The sequence below is a fragment of the Ciconia boyciana genome, chromosome 15, assembly GCF_034638445.1.
Source record: "Ciconia boyciana chromosome 15, ASM3463844v1, whole genome shotgun sequence".
Taxonomy (NCBI): domain Eukaryota; kingdom Metazoa; phylum Chordata; class Aves; order Ciconiiformes; family Ciconiidae; genus Ciconia; species Ciconia boyciana.
Window position 1 is genome coordinate 13,901,359 of NC_132948.1, and position 17,760 is coordinate 13,919,118.

The window sequence follows — 17,760 nt, forward strand, 5'->3', positions numbered from 1 at the left end:
GTGCATTTGGTAACAACATGCTACTTCGATCCACCTACAGAGCATGTTTAAAGCTATCACACGCATGTAGAATTCAGATCATATATAAAGACAACGGCCATTTGGTTTTTTAAATTGTGGATCAGGCTTCTCCAATTTACTTTCCTAATGCCACTGACTGCAATAGCGCTTATCTGGTTTCTACCAAGGCAATGTAAAAAGAAATTCAAGTTTTCAGAGACTCAATTTTTTGTCAATCTTTCCTTTACTTTATGCAGAAACTCCATAAAAGAATGAATGTTCCTGTACCCTGATGTGTCTCAGGTTTGTACTTATGACTACATTATGAGATGTTAAATTACACAGTAAAGAGAAAAATGAAGACAGTGATAGAAGGTGCCTTTACACAGGAGAAGATGATCCTTCCGTGAAGAGACAGGTATGAATCAGAATTTGAATTTCAGAAAACTGAGGTTTGAGCTTACAGCTTGGGCTCATCACTCCTCAAGGACACAAAGCAGACGTGCCATCCTGTCGCACTTAAACTTCAGGTCAGACCCACGCTTCCCATAAGCAGAAAGAGCTTTCCAGCACCAAATGGTCCCAGTCAAAGCCAATGCTGAGCTGAGCCCCCTGGGCCGTGAAGGGTATCTGATGAGATGAGCAGCAGGGCACGCTTCACGCTGCCTAGCAAAGAGCAGCACAGGATCATTTCTCTGCTCCTCGCATAATTTAATTATTCAGTCACTACTGAAAGGCAATGAGACAAACTAGTGGGACCCACGTCTGCCGTTTTAGGAAGCTGAAAATAAAGGAGGCTCTCCTGCAGTACTGCTGTAGTGTCAGAGAAATTTCATGCTGCTATTGTTATTAACTGAAGTAAGCAGGAAAGCAGAGAAAAAATGCTTGCATTAACATATTGCCAATTAACAGAGCAAGCAGAAGAATTCAGTGTGAAGATCTGAGTCTGGTTCCTTTAAAAGCTAAGAACTTGATTTTCATGTTTGTGTTTAAACGCGTAAAAATCCCATTTGTCACCAATACGATTCTTAGCCTGGTTTGCTAAGAAAAAACAGTTTGCGGGATCATGCTATGATGCATTTGTCTATCAGTCTGCTTCCCTCTCTCATACCCTCCCCTCACCTCTGCTCGTTAGATTTAGAGGACCGTGTCTCATTTCAGCCAAAGCCTGGCAGACAGTCAGAGGTCCCCAAAAATGACATTTCTGCAAGTGTCACAGAAGTCGACATCTGGGAAGAAAATGGCATTAAAATGTTCCTGCTGAGAGAAGAGGTTCAGTGAAAGATCAAATACGAGAGACCTATTGCAGCTATTAGGGACCACTCAAGAATTCACCTCCAGGATACCAACCCACAACAAAGTCAGCTTTCTTGCTTTTGCTGCTCAAGGAACTAAACACTCATTTTTGGGTTAATTGTGGTAATTACTGGATGTCTAGCTGTTTGTTATATCATTGATTAACAATATCATGAGGTAAGACGCTGCACAGACTAGTCTGGACTCAGACCTCCTCAGTTTAAATAGAGGACACAGATAAGGGGAGGAAAAGGAAATGAGCAGAGAGATGAGCTGACACCACAGCTAAAGAGCGACGGAAAAGCACACCTGGAAATGAAGCCCAGGTCTCCTAAGCCCAGGTCTTGTATTTCAGCAGCTCTAAATATATTCTCAAAAGCTAGAACTGAAGCTGCTCCTTTAGCCCCCGGTTCCTGTGAGCTTACACACGCTTCTCATCAGGCGTTAGTGGCAATGATGAGAACCAGGTTAAGTGATAAAACAGCATGGTTTTTGGTCACAGATTAGGGGATTCCTAATGAAATAATGAGGTATGTCTGTGACCCCATTTAAAACCACTTTCCCTGTAAAGATACCATGTTAAAGAAAATTCATATGGAAATGCCTGACTCACTAAATTAGTACCTCTTCCCTTAGGAAGGGAGAGACACAGATTTAGAGATGAGGCACCATGACGGCAGGACACACCGCTCCATGCAACTCCGCCTGTTTTCCCTGGCATTTATTAAGAAATTAATCCTTCTGATTGTTTATAGTAGGACAGCTTTTCTCTCCCTGCCTTTGCAAGGAATATAAAGGATGGTATGATCCCAAATCCACACAGCCTCACAGCCTCACCAGCAGAGTATCAAACAAAAATCTTTTTTTTTTAACAGGGAATTTGTCAGTTCAGTATCTGTCAAAATACTTTTGAAAATAATCAACCTCTAGTTTCACAACTATATGCTGAGACACTCGTATCTAGCATGGAGAAGCCATAGGCATGCAATATCACCCATCAAACAGATTAGAGGCATCTCCTTCCAGGTCAGGGACAAAACCAAAAGATCATACGCTGACTTCTTTTTCTAAAACAAATTTATATCCAGAAGTATCCAGTTTTGTTTCCTGATAGTACAGTGTACAGAGGATATCTCAGCCTACCATCACACAGAGCATCGCAGAGTCATGTCTAATTGGTGCTGATCCTGCATTAGCTGTCCTGTCCTTTGGGCCCGATTCTGATCGTGCTACTACAGTGCCATAAGTAGGCTATGTAAGACACAGCTTTTATCACTTGAAATTCTGGTCCAGAATAGTCATCAACAATCTACGTTAACATGAATTGTCAAACTGTGTTATGGGCTTTACCAGAATAACCTGTTGTACACTGTGCTGCAACGGGGAGCTCCACCTCTCCTTAGGGCTAGAGCAGTCCTAGCGTGACTCATGCACGGACCCTGATTCCAGTTCACTAATCCCATGCTTACTTCACTGACTATAAGAAACTTTCATAAGAAAAATTTTACAAAGTATTTCACTGGTCTCACTCTTCCACAACCTCCACTGTGTCTCTAAGACAGCAGTATTTGTGCCTCAGCTCCTTGTCAGTATGATTAAAGGCTGAGAGATGCCTAAACAACAAGTCCTGCAACATATGCAAAAATGCCCTCTGCAATGATCAACGCCTTCTCTGAGGGCTGCATCACTCAGCTGGTGTCCACTGGCATGCTGGGCTGCACCACCCCAGCCTCAAAGTCAGGCCATGTCTGTGTTCTCTCATGAGTATTTCTCCTCCATTTCCACATGTCTTCTGTTCACTCTTCTCACTGTGCAACGAAGACTTAAAAATCGCACTTTCTGAACTTTTAATGTGTGACAGAAAGAGGGAGACAAAGAATCCAGTTATTAGGCAGATCGGGTTCAGAATGAATCACAGAAGAAATTCTTAATTCCCTGACCTCATCTAAGAGGGCTCTCTGCAGCTTGGCTTACGGTTTTGTAGGCCTGAAACAGGAACATGGCTGTGAATATGGGAACCATACCAAGCTGACTCTTGCAGAAAACAGAAGGTTTTACATATAACCCCACTGGATGCTAGCATTATAAAAGCCACTTCCGTTCCAGAATTAATTTTCTGTTGAATGAAAATGCATTGAGCCAGATGGATCTATTTCAGGAGGAGGATCAGGCTGGCACAAGTCTAAAATCAAAGATTATTGGTTTTGTGTATTCAAAGCTGGAGTAGCTGAGAGCAAAGTGTTCAGTGCAGGTGCTGACGTGTTCAGGTATATGCCTAAAGGAGCATCCCAGGAAGGATATATTGAGTGAGTTTGGCAAATATTAAATTGAAGAAAGATGGGAAATTTCTAATTAATACCTGCAAATATTTTCACTGCTCCCTACAATACTAGCAGTGAATAAACAAAAGACATTCTTCAAGTGTCGGGAGAGCTGCAACCTCTAGCAGATGCAAAACAGCATTAAAAAGTGGGAGAAAAGACTGGTCACCAGGAAGAAATACACCGGCAGGCTCCAGTGGAGCATTTGGCTGCCCATGTCCGTGCGATGGTGCTCGAAGTCAGAAGTCTAAATCGCAGATCTGGATTCTGGGGATTCTCCATGTGACACAGAAATGATGTAACAGAACTACCAACAAAATGTGGTTTCCAAACCCAGGGTTAAGACAGGCTAACATCTAAACCACCCAACCACTCGTTTTTCCAAGCCAAACCCACTCATTGCTTGTGCAAGTTGTAAGCATCAACTATTTCAGCAGTTAGGCAGCTTAGTATTAGGTTGTTTAATAACTTGAACATGATCGGCTCACTCTTACCTCATACTCCACTCCCATCTGTTACATGGAGCCACCTGCAATCTATCATCATGTTTTAGGATTAACAGCTCTGTGCAGCAAAATCTGTTTTTCCTGTTAGAGGTGTGAACAGTACCTAGTCCCTGCTCAGCACCTCCAGTACAGCGCCTGTAACACAACCGACACAGGAATACGTAAGCCTCGTTGGCCAGCTGACACCAGCACTTTGTGCTTCTGGTCGTCACCAATGGGATTGCATCTTGTAGATAGGTGCAAAATTGTGCAGCTATCAGTAGCCTCATTTTACACATGGCTGGATGACTAGGAATCTGCCTTACAAGGAACTTATAAAGCAACTGCGAATTTTAATCCCGAGGAAGACTAACCTTTGGGTTATACAATGCTATTTCAATTGGGGATATTTTTAGTCTTATCACTGCCTTCAGTTCAGTATGCACAGGAAAGAATACTACTAATCTTTTCTACAACACAAGGCTTGCTTGAAAATGAGTTAATGTAACGAAAAATACATTTTTATTTACAAAAGCTTCACATCCTAGAGGCATATGAGAGCTGTAGAAAAAAATAAATTCAATTTCTAAAAGGGCAGTAAGGCCCCATTGCCAAATAAAATACAAAACCAGCATAAAGAACCCAAATGAAAAACAACCAATTAACCCTAACAGCCCACCAAAAATGCCACAGAGACAAAATGAGAAGCAAACTTCGCCAGTATTGCAGGACAGGGCTTTCCACCTGTCATGGTGGATACCTTCCAAGAAAAATGAGCTCCTGTGCGACAAAGCCCCTTTTGGTTTGGGAACGGTAGGGCAGTACCTTGGCTAGGATGCTACTCTGGGCTGTGGGAAACAGGAATTGGAGACTGTGTGTGACCTTGCACAAGTTCCAGTTTTTGATGCATTCCAAAGTGCTCTAACGCACTGAGGGTAACTCCTCGGTGCTAGCATCTGGGGTCCAAGCTTAGCGCTTGCAGTAAGGACCTGCTCTCCCTCCAGGGAGAGATCAAACCTTTGGCTGAGGCTTGGGATGGGGCTAGTCAACAGAGGATGCTGAAAAGGTGGGAATGAAAAGTCCCATCCTTGCTTTGAAGCATGAAAACATTTGCCCGCATAAGCTCTAAAGAATACAGCAGAGATCTTACTCTTCACCTAAAGGAAAGGGAAAGTGATATGATCCTCCTTTGGTTTTTGTTTTTTAAACAACATACTAGTGGTCAAAGCATTCAGCTAGGATGCAGATAACCCATACACATTTAATTGCATACGCACGCTAAAAATACTTATTCAATCAAATCTTGAGGAAAAGCCTAGTTTTGGATCGCAGTTAGACTCCGTGAGTTAGGCACCGATTTGCCCAGCGCTGTCAAACGGAGACAAAAATGATCATAGGCAGAAGCAGATCTCACAGGTCAAAAGTGAAGGGCTTCTACCATGCAGGCACTGGCTGAGGGATGGGGGAACTTCGTCCATGGGAGCACAGGCAGTAGCTGAGGCATGGGGGGTTGTGTCCAGCAGCATACGTAACGGACAGGGTGTGGGAAGAGGTAAGTAGATAGCACTGTGCAGTGTTGTGGAAACAGATAAATCAATCTTGGAACAAAGCTCGCTCAGATACCAGGAGCAAGACAGCCACGATAAGGCTGCTAATCTGACCTCCTGGTCTGTGTTCTTCTTTTTGCAAAATGCAAACTGGAGCCAAACAGCACAAATGCAGAATCAATCAAAGACTCCAATAGTAGGGGTCAGAGGTAGAAACACAAAGCTCACCAGATCTATACTAGAAAGGGGAATCGCTCAAAAACCTGCAAGGAGGAAGGATCCTGTTCTCAACCATACTGAAGTAGTACAGGGACATAGCATGAATTCATCCTTTATACTACATATACATCATCATAACTAGCCAATATAATGTTCATCCCGTGGCAGAAGTTTGGCCTTCATTTGGCCAAATTTACTACTGGAGTTACTATGCTAATAACTACTGGCTGTGCTGATGCTTTTGAATCAATAACACGGATGAATTTAGGCAACTGACTTCAACAGAACTAAGTGCATGGGTGAGCTGAGGAGAATTTGGATCATTGCTGCAGGCATAAAAACCTGTTTGAGCAAGTTACCCCACCCAACCAGCAATATCTGTCCCTGTCCACACAATGCACTGCTGACAGCAGAACAGGGGTCGGCAGGATCTACGGTTTGCTTAGAAAGCAGTGTTGGATTTGCACCTCACTTAGATTCCTGACTAAACACGACTGCGGACTGTATCACAGACATGGTTTTTAACAGTTCTCCCCAGGAACAAAAACTAGTAACACACTGGTAATCCCACAGAGACCAGCTCTGTGCTTCCCGAGCCTATGAAGTCTATGACAGAGGATACCCCTCACAGGTATCTCTGCGTAGTCTAACACAACCCTGCGTGAACCTCTGTAGGCAGTGCTTGTGTTTCACAGTACCCGAATATTTAAAGAACTTCACAGAAGAGAGAGACCTGGCAGGATCCATTTTCTTCCCTGATCAGTTTATCAGACACTAAAGCCTAGTTGGTAGACCTTTTATGCTGCTTGTACCAAGCAGTGATTCAAATGCAGCTTTAGCAAACCTGGTTTGAGTCATGCCTCGTAAAGTGTGCGAGACCCTTACACTAGCGAGCGCTTATTCTCATGAGTACTCCAGTAAAGGCAACTGGATTGCCTGTATAAGTAGCTCTGAAATGTAAGTAGAACGTAGATAATTGAGTTCCACAGCTGCCTTCTGCCTACACAGGCTCAGATTTTCTCCTCTCCCTCCTGCCGCAGCTAATAGCCTGAAGAGAGGAAAGCGGTCGTTTGTACAGCCAAGGAATTGCCCTCCTGGAGCAGAGTCCAGTGGCACACAGATAACGAAGGCCTTAACATCAGCAGCTTCTTTCCACAGACATGTCTTGGCCTTGCAGAGAGGAAGGAGGCGTCAGGGATCTGTTGGGGGATAGCCTGGCTTTTGCCAGTGCTATGCTATTTCACAGGGGTTATTCAACCCAAGGCAGATACTGGCATTACAGCAGCCTCTTAGGCATTTATTCTAAGATTTAACCCAGGAGATTAAGCTTGAAAGCAAATGCACTAAAGAACGCAAAAGCCCAACATGTTCCTTTATATTTTAGGCATATTTCATCCACTGAGTTTGGGTTATTTAGATGTGATTTCCAAGTGATGCTGTGAAATGGGTAACCCACTCCTGTGTCAGTATTCTGACACCAAACACCTCTGCCTGACAGAACCATTTTTAAGCAGCAGCGCTTACAGAAGCTGTTTCAAAAACCTTTTCCTTGGTTTTGTTTTCTTAATCATTGCCCATTCTCCCAGGATGACATGCAAATTACAGCTCAAGTATTAAAAGTATAAATCAGTCTGTGGTGGCAGGGCTTCTAGAGAATGGCTCCATAGGAGGTGGTGCAAGGCTTAAAATATTCAGAAATCTATATTCTCACCTTTTCTAAAAATGTTTTGCTCATTTACTTAGACAACTCTTCAGCCCCTGAGAAAACCAGGCGTCCACACTGCTCATGATGACAAAGCAGAATCAGTCTATTGTCTCCTCAGCTATCTACTCTGCAGCTGCCCTTGGACTCTCCTCCAAAGCCAGTAATCAAGGACATACTTGGGAAAAAAAAAATAAAAATAAAAAATTAGGCCTTTTGCCATTTGTCAGAGATTCCCAGAACTGGCCCTTTTCTACTGCATTGTTTCACTAAGGACTCCCCTCACTGAGGATACAAAACAATTCATGGTCCCAGGGTCATCCTTGCTTGAGAGCAGATCCCTCAGAACAAGTCATCCAAGAAAAAATAAAAGGGACAGGCAGGTAGCCACATCTGCTTCACAAGACAGCTTTGCAAGACTGGGCAGAACGCACGCAGAGTAGCTTAGCCTGATGGCAAACAGCAAGTGACTTGACTTTATCCTGAGGACACTCATTTCTTCCTCTTACTACAAGACAACAAACTTGTCTATAGTCATTGAAGTGAGCCCTCTCAACACACATTTCAGAAAGATGACATAAGAGGCATAAACAAACAAGCATACACAATTATTCAGAAATGAAATGGCCTGAGAAATGCAGTAAGAAGGGTAGAAAACTGGTCTGAGAGCTCCTCTGGATGTTCCACTGGATTTCCCACAGAAAGCGCTGCTGCACTCTCTTTCCATGCCTAGCAATGAGTCCCATTTAGCTAAACCAGGTGGAATAAAAATCTAGTGCAAAGAACCACAGAAGCACAAGCCCACCCCCCTCACTGTGGGAGGAGAATGTCAAACAGAGGGATAAGAAAGCAGAACTCAGCTCCAAAATACCACTTCCTTGGACATCTCCAGACTTGCATATACACACACAGCTCACTCCATTTAGATCTACACCGGATCAGAGGTGTGACATCACTTCAGCAAGCCAGCTGGTGAAGCTCAATTTGAAGAAAAGACCATTTTGCCACAAACAGTAATCCCATCCTCAATTCTCGCTTTTAGAGGACCTCTTGTTCATGGAAATGAAGGTCCTTTCCTACTGCTTCACAGTTCAAAAAACCAAGGCCAGAGAAGTCATACAGGTTATCCATGCCACACTCTTGTACGCTACCAGTGCTGATACTGCGAGCAATGAAAGACGACAGAACAGAAATTAGAGGTAAACCAACACTGAAAAGATGAAGCCTACCAAGCTTTGAAGCTATCTTCACTAGGTGAAATCCCATACTTTTCAGTGTACTGGAGAGTTTGCAAGTGAGAACTCGAAAGCCTAGCAGATTAGACTGAGAAATAAATTACAGAACCAAGATTGTCACCTTCATCCCCAGCAGTACTAACCATGCCTTTAAATTCAAAGTAACCCCGGCTAAATGAGAGGACCTGAGACCAAGTTGCATCATGCTGTTCCCTGATTTCTCCCTTCTGTTCCATAAGTCAAGCAAATCTTGGCTCAGGAGATAGCCTTGCTACAGGTACTTTTTATGCTCTTTTTATGTCCTACAGGACTTGCTGAGTAACCAGCAAGTGTCAGTTGCGCTGTAGCTTGTCTCCAAAACTGTCTGGGAAACCTGGATATTCAAAAGAACACCTGAAAGGATAAAAACTATAGGGCAGAAAGACATTTTTTGATCTGTTTGCATCTGACATGCTGTCCTTGAAACGGGTTTTGCCTCCACCCACGAGGCTTTCAGATATTCACAGCCATTTCCATGGCACCATAGCTATGGGGTTTAGGAAAAGCAGACACAAGCCATATACACATCCAATTAGCACTTGGCTGCTTTAGCTCTGTGCTCTCAGGAGAAGATGACTTTGGGTCAGTGGGGGGAATCTCTATCTGGTTTTCATTCTCAGAAGATAAAGTTCTCTTATTTCAGAGGACAGTTTTGATCAGTAGGACAAAAACAAGGTTGGAAGCTGCTCTGCTGTCATTGGCTTTCTTCCTTCCTGTTATCCAGAACATCATAGGCTCTTTTTCTTTTCTTTTTTTTTTTCCCCTTTCAGTTTGTTAGTTTAAAATAAGTGATGAAAATGACTACCAAGTGAAACCCCACAAATAATAAGAATAATAAAAAAGTATGCTAAGTATACTGAGAAAGAGAGACTGAGTACGCATTAGTAAGGTTAGAGAGGGGCATTAATAAAAGGAAGATTTGTTAAAAATGACTCATTTCTTTTCCTTCCTTTCATAAATCTTATTATTTCCTTGGAGAGCAGCCATGCACTCAGTGGCTGGAACTGCATTCTTAAATGATGCTCTTGGTTTAACTACTACCTGCCTTTACTTAAAAAAACCAAATTAACAAAAAAACCCCTAAACTCAAAAAACAACCCCAGCCTCCCCCTATCAAGTGTATTAAGTCAAAGCCAGGTTTTCTAATCCTCTAAACCTGTATGGTGGTTACAGATGTGCAACAACCACACTGCAGCTCTTCACTAGAAAGATGACAGACCCATATTTGCTTTTCCAACTCTAGCCACATCTACAAAGAAGTGGAAAGAGACTGAACTGGAATACCTCCTAAAAGGCAACAAAAACAACATCAGTCAAAGATTTTCTTTCCACCTCTTTAAACATTGCTTTTAATCCTATATGGTACAAATGATTCAAGTTCTGCACAAATAAGTCAATGATAAAATTACCGCGTGATTTTTCAGTCAAAATAAGCTTTCTTCCCAGCTACAAACACAAAAAGCAGAAACATTACATAAAAAAATACCAGTATATGAAACACAGAGTACAGGGAGAGACTTTTAAATCACTGATGTGCTGCTGGAATTGAGAGATATTTTTTGTATTTCCAATATTTTGAAGAGTTGAATGCCGTTTTTCCCATTTTACAAAAGAGATTTACCCTCTTTTTTCTACCCAACCTTTAGACTTTTTCTTCCTGAAGTGCCTAAATAAAAGTAATACTATTTCAAATATTACGTTATATTTTTATGGGGGTTATCCAAATATCGACTCATGATGTCTTCTTCCCTTATTGTGGGGAATAAAATCTGGGCCTTCCTAAAATCACTGATTATGAGTTTCCTCAGTGACATAAATCAAGACTAACATAGCTAAAGCCAATGTGAAGTGGAAATCAGTCTTTTGGACTTGCCCATCACTTTGCAATACTGAAGGTCAGGCCTGTAACCATGTTTACTTACCTAAGCTTGAGTAACTGATCCAGAACAATTGAAAATACTTGTTATATACTGTGTTGTAAACAGATAAACTGCAGCCTAACTTAATAAAATAAAAAGGAAATGTAGTTGGTATTTTTCACTCCTGCCTCCACTAGGCCCAACCTTGCATTTCTTAAAAATATCCTCAAAATGAGACCACATGAAGGCCTCTCACCAGTACAAGGAAAGCACATGGCTGAGAGCAGTCCCCACAAATAAGTTGATACTTCTGGAGATAATTATGTGCTAATTTTGTCAGATGCACGTTAGCATCAGACCATAACCAAATTCAATAGAAAGAGTTATAACACCAGAATCTGTACGTGGGTAGGAGGAGGTGCAGTTTCGTTAACGTTAAGGCTGGCAGTCACACTTAATCTTTCCCCATGCACACGTGGATTTACCTCTCTTCTCTGCAAAGGAATTACTCTTCAAGTGAAAGTTACCAGCTGTAAAAGCTTCTTTTTGACAAATCTGATGTGGACATTCACATGATTCATTTGCAGCCTGTTCCCAACCCTCACTTTCGATACGGAAATTTGGAACCATTTTCAACCAGCCTCAAGCCTATGAAGAATCAACTGTCCTTTTAAAAATACTACTGTACCTTTTAAGTATGCAGATTGCCAGGCTGAATTTTAAATGCAATCACTTTGCTTCCAGTACACTCTAAAACTCGGGAGTCACAGTCTGCGTGAATCAGTCCTCTGCACCTAGGACCTGCTATTTCCATCATTCTGAGCCTGTGTGCGGCAATTACGTGAATTGTCCACTTTTTTTCCCCAGCCTCCTCCATGAAATGCATACGCAATATAAAACCCATTTATCATACTGGAAATTGCTATTATACTTAATCTTCCCAAAGAGAGCAAAATCAAATTATGATGTGTAAAGAATGATAATCTGCCAAATTCAAGGGAATACTCCAAACTTATCCCTCCACGTCTGCAATAGAACAGGTCAAAGAGGTCTAATGTAGAAGACATGGGTAGGAAGGCATGATATGAGCATACATAATGAGAAGATGAAAACTCTCTTAATCTTTGCAGATTGAATGAAATCTAATTACATGCTGTATTGATTGTTGTGTATTACTGGAAAGAGACAGTGAAAAGGGAAAAAGGCAATTACAGTGAAATTGTAGTCTGACCCTTCAATTGCTTTTGGCATGAAAGGTTATGCTGTAGTCGGGGCATCAAAAATTCTTTATCGTCTATGGTAAATCATTAGCAACAGACTCAGATGCAAAACTGATTAGGGGTAAAAATCAGTCAATTAAATCTGTTTTCTTTTTTCCCCTTTACAAATAATAGAGGCAAAGGAAGAAAATACCAAGGTGTTACCATTAAGCCATTTCCTGAATTGCTACTAAGTCTATCTAGCATTAGTTCTGCGTTGACTGACAATAAATCATAGTCATTAATAGAAATACCATAGTAAAAATGAAAAAATATATAGATTGATGAACTAGATCTTGAATAACTCAGTTTTCCAAAATAAATATCATACCCAAAGTCAAATATTAAGAGGTAATATAAAGTTTCACCAAGGGAATTCCACAGACACGTTTCATTGCTTTCCTTTCCCTTTGCACGCTCCATCCATTTACTTCCACCAAAACCAGCAGCAACTGAGCGTAAAGAAAGCTTTCAAAAATACTATTTTTCTAAGTTGATAGAAAACCAAATCACGAGCCAACTGAAAACTATTGTTTGGGTGTATGTCTGCAGACTCTGCAGGGAATCATGGCAATTCTCATTCATTCTATTCTAAAAAGTCTTGTTCTGTCAAAGATAACTGCAAGGACCAGCTTTCCCCTGACTTTCATGCGTGGTCCTCTGCATTGTACACACACCTCCGCAGGCATTGTACGCACAGTTTTTATTCAGACTGAAAAGATAATGAGTTCTCTAGTGATCAGTGTTAGGTTGCCTCTTGATACACTTGCAACATTACCACTAGTGTTTATTTTTCCTTGTAGAAGGTACCCTTTCAAATAACATTTCTCTGATTGCATGCAAACAAATAAGTGTGACAGAAACAAAATTCTGTATGGCTACAGCTGCAGGGCTGGTCTCTCACAGAAGTGTCTTTCTGTTACACTGGATCTTCAACAGAGTCCCTAGAAAATCCAGGTAAGGTCTTACCAGTTTAGGACTAATCCGAATAGAAAAGAAAAATGAAATAGAAGAACACCGAGATTTTATTACCAAAAATGTAAGATGCTTAATAGGTGGCTCTAAATTTGCTGATCTCAAAACAGAAAGAACCAAGAGTCTAAAATTGAAATACTGATCTGGACAGACCTACTGTAACAATAACACTGAGCTGGACTCAAACTCCTGGTGCTTGCAGGAGTTCTGGATATGCAAGGAATTCATATTCCTTATGAATAAAATCTGTCTACCCATGTCCGTCTCTCCCTATAAAAGGGACTTTGACCCACCTCATTAAAAAGTAACATCCAAGAAGGCCTGGGATAGCTCTCTAGCCTTGTGATAAAGCAGTATAGAGGAGAATGTCTGAGAAAGCTTGCTCGACGCTAGGATGAAACTGCACAGCTCCAGAGCAGACAGAGTGCTTGTGTAATACCAGTCTTTCCACGAGACACGGTACAGCATTTTCACAGACAGGCTCCCTTGAATCTCAATGCTGCCAGAGCAGCACTATGCCCAGTAATAGCATAAGTAATGAGTCATATTAAAAACGGAATACCAGTGAGCTAAACCCAAACATAGATGCTTGATCCTGATTTCACTCACAGTGATGCAACTCTGATGACGGCAGTGGAGCACCTCCTTATTTTTTAGGACGTTTCGGTTTTGCTGCCACAGAATGGAAAAAAAAAAAAGCAGAAGGTGACAAGGTATCTTTTCATAATGATGGTGAAATAATTAATCTGTGTTAACGTACCACTGTGTAATAAAAAAACCAACCATGTCAGAGAGAAAGCAAAGGGAAATGAACAGGAAATTTGAACTGCTCAGCTTGAAAAACTTTCTGTATTTTCCTGTATAAGAACTTTCACGAAGAAGAAACTGCCTACAGTGTTTATCATGACCTGAAGAAGCAACATAACATTTCAATTCAAGTAATTTCACTGCGAATTTCCATATCCAACAACCCAAATTAAAGAAGAAGAAAAAAGTCCCCCAAACAGAGGCATACTTTACAGAGAACTTCCTGTTTACTGTGAAGCCACAGTCATTCCGTGCAAAGGTGCCTGCCCAATACATTAAGGACTCCTGCTGATTCTCCAGGGGATGCTACGCTGAGATGAACCCAGAGCAGGTAAAATCCTACCCGAAGTCTCACCTATGACCACCACCAAGAACAAATCAATTTGGGCCAAAAAACCCATTCAGTTGAGCTACGATGGACATAGCCCGGAGACTAATCTAATTTAGGTTGGGAACTCTATGGCTTTGTTGAATCTGGGAGGAGGATTTCCCTCTTAAATCTTACATTCTTCAAAACTGCTCCAAAATGTGGTTAGGAAACACAGCTGTTGACACTTTCCCTCTAATTCATGAATGTGTATTTTTGCGACTAACACCCACACTCCACATTCCCCTTCTCTCTTCCCCGTTTCATGCAGATGAGTGCGTAAGGGGATGCCTGTTCTATAACACTTGCTGGCATAGACTGCATATTACCATAACAGTCTAACCTACTTAGATTTATACAGTCATTCAGAAAGTAGTAATAGGAAATATACTTTATCCTAACCCTCCTATTTGTCTGCATTTTGAAACTACAGTAGCCTTTGTTAAATCAATGTTACGAGTAAGATTTTCACAAGCAGCCTAGAAGCACATTTGGTGTACTTAAACACATTTACACTGGAAGTTTTATTTGGTGCTAGACGCTAAATGTTACATTTATATTATAATTTCGTGTAAAAGTTCACTCCTTCAGCCTCTTCTTGTCCAAAGCATTGATGTATTTAATCACATACTTATTTCTTAGATGTTCCACGTTTAGAACTTTATGAATCTATGCAAATACAAATGCACTTGTGTTGAAGAATTACTTTCTATATGAAACATTAGTTGTCTTATAACAACTTTCACGGCTTAGCTTGTTCTAACTACCATGGAAGGGTTCTTTGCTTACCTACCGAGATTCTTCAAGGCTTGTGAATTAGAATGGAATGTCATAAAAAGAAGTGATGGATGCTTCCTCTCCTCACCAAAGATAATACCAAAGTTAAATGGCAAAGTCATTAAGGGAGCGTACGGGTGCTATGTTTAAACAGACTATTAAAAGTACACAGCGCAAGAACTCAGTAGAATGTTTTTAAACTAGTTCTGAGACCGAGTATATGACTTCGAGCGATAACCTAAGAGTGTATTTGCTATACAAACACCTACCCGTGCAGAGTTAATATATCCAGGCAAACTATAAAACCTGGTACAGTTCATAGGGACTTCCAGCAACCCTTAAACCCGTGAACTCTGCAGCCTCCTTAACTCTGTATCTCTTGAGGAAGTCCCGACTTTGGACCGAGAGTTGGCGGGGGGTGGCTCGACAAATCCCTCCAGCAAAACCCTGCAGCCACCTCTTTCCCTTTCTTTTCAGCACTCCAGCAGTGGGGTCAGTGCGTATGGTGCCCGGGCTTCCCTCCCCAGCGGGCGGGCACTTCGGGTGCTCTCCCCCACTCTGCAGCACCCTCCCAGGACACAGGGCACCACGGGACCGGCGCCGCACCCCCTCCCAGCCCTCCGTACCATTGAGCTGGTTGTAGACCACTTCCTCCAGGTGGTCCAGGCGCTGCAGGATGGACTCCTTGTCAGCCAGGCTGCCCACCTTGGCGCCGCGGCTCCTGGCCCGGCGGTCCGCGCTCCGGACGATCTGCACCAGCTCCTGGGAGCGGTCCTGGATCCTGCAGTAGACGGAGAAGAGGATGATGCCCACGAAGACCAAGATGTTCACCGTCAACAAAGTTTTGATTTTCCGTGCCACCGCCATGGGAGCCGCCGGCGCAGTGGCGGGGGGCACATCAAGGCGCGGCGGCCGGCGGCCCTGACGGCCACCCGGCGACGGGGCGCGCCCGGGGCGCGGAGCGGCGCGGAGGGGCGCGGAGCGGAGCGGAGCTGTCCTTCAGCACCGCCGCGCCGCTCCCCGCCCGGCGCCCGCCTTCGCCCCGCGGGGGCCGCGCCGCGGCGGGCTGGGCGGCATGGAGCGGGGGGGCCGCGCAGGGAGCGCGGGGCGCGGAGCCGAGCGGCTGCTGGCTGCGGAGGAGCCGCCGCCGCCGCCGCCTCTCCTCCTCCGGCGGCTCCCGCTTGCCCGCCCTCGCTCTCCGCCGCCCCAAACGCAGAGCGCCGGTGCGGAGTGACGTGCTCCGGGGGATCTCATCTACATGCACACGGCGGAGCCGCCGTGCCGCGCCGCGCCGCCCCGCCTCGCCCGCGGCTCCCCGCCCCGCATCCCGGCCCTGCCGGGGGCCGCCGCCCGCTCCCGGGCCCCGCGGTGCAGCCCCGGCGCTCGCCGCTGGATTTCAGCGCGACGCACGGGTGAACGAGCCAGGGGAGTTGCGTGCTTCTCTCCCACGGAAGACACCAGTGGCCATTTTCTCTTCATTGCCCACCGAGAGGGCCCGCGTCCTGCCCAAGCATGGCTAGAGGCAGCTCCTGAGCACGGACAGGACGAAGGTGGTCCCTGCCTATGGGTGCAGCCCCCCCAGGCGAGATGATGCCCACCCGCCTCACCGCGGGAAGTAAGCCAAAACCAGTGAGAGGGAGAGCTGCTAAGGCGCTCGGCTCCGTGGGTTTCCCAGCAGCCAAAGTACAACATTGGCTAGTGATCCTACCTGGGAGTGACACGGCTGGAACCATGTCAACGGGCAAGAGCAGTTCTTGCCAAGCATACACAAGTGGAGAAAAGCAGCCTAGGCCCGTACTCTCAAACACACATCCAGTGACTGCTGAAGAATTACCAAGATCTCTAAGCTTGATACCTATGGACGTTAGACAGATGAGCCCTTTCAGCTGGCAGCTTCTCCATTCACGTTCACGGTGGTCCTCCTTTGTATACCATCCCGCTTAGAGGGCTGCATACCATAACATAATCCTGGCTGTGGGAATTTTCTTTCCTTTCATCCTTCCTTCTCGGTTTCAGGAGCTGCCAAGCTCAAAATCCAGCAAAAGTTACAACCTCCCTGAATTTACTGTAATTTGGCAAGGCCTGCTCAGGGTTTCCCGAGGTATAAACTCTCCCCTGCTGTCCTAGTTCTGACCCTCCTGTTGTTCACCTTCTGCAAGGCCCTTGAGGGTGCAGTTTGTTTGAGAAGACGTGTTTCTGTCTTAGAGGAATTATCCCCTTGTCTTTTGGGGCTCACCAGTGAAACCTGTGTGGGAGGGATCAGCAGCGCAGAACAAGCCTAGACCAGAATTTCACCACAATCTAATCTTGTCTCTGGCAAAAGATGCCACAGGTTTCTGTAGTGTCATCTCTTGCAAATAGGTATGTCTCTGTAGAAATATGTACAAGATTTGGTTACTTCCTACAGAACTGTACTCTCAAAGACGCTGAAGTCTCAAATATTACCTAAACGCAGGGTCAGATGTTCTTTCACTGAAGCAGCAGTAAAACTCTCAGTCAGCTCAGCAGAAGCAGCTCAGAACCTGCAATTTTCCAGTGTTTTGATTATTTTAGTAGTATTCTTATTGCAAGTCTGTCATAGCATTACATTTTCCTAAAAATACTAATATGGTTTAAGAAAATGTATTGAAGTAACGCTCAAGTGTAGCTTACTAGATGTCTCCACAGCATTTAATATATTATAGCAACACCTGCTGGTCTTGATAGAGTTAAGAATCTGTTAGATCACTATTTCCATTATGAACTCCAAGTTCACAAGCTGGCCACAAGAATTCAGTTTGGATTCTGACACGAGTGTATAGTTTGTCCCAAGAGTTGTAAAATGCCTTCAACTATCTCAGAGAGTTTACCAAGTTTTGATGGTTTTTCTTTT

General features: G+C 43.7%; 1 protein-coding gene across 1 annotated transcript in view; it reads right to left on the reverse strand.

Moving 5' to 3' along the window:
* GALNT9 (polypeptide N-acetylgalactosaminyltransferase 9) overlaps positions 1 to 15,755 on the reverse strand; it is a 156,628-nt gene extending 140,873 nt beyond the window's left edge. The window contains exon 1 of the mRNA XM_072880211.1: positions 15,515 to 15,755. Within this exon, the coding sequence (XP_072736312.1) occupies positions 15,515 to 15,755 (241 nt within the window). The remainder of the gene's footprint in view (positions 1 to 15,514) is intronic.
* Between the last annotated feature and the right edge of the window lie 2,005 nt (positions 15,756 to 17,760).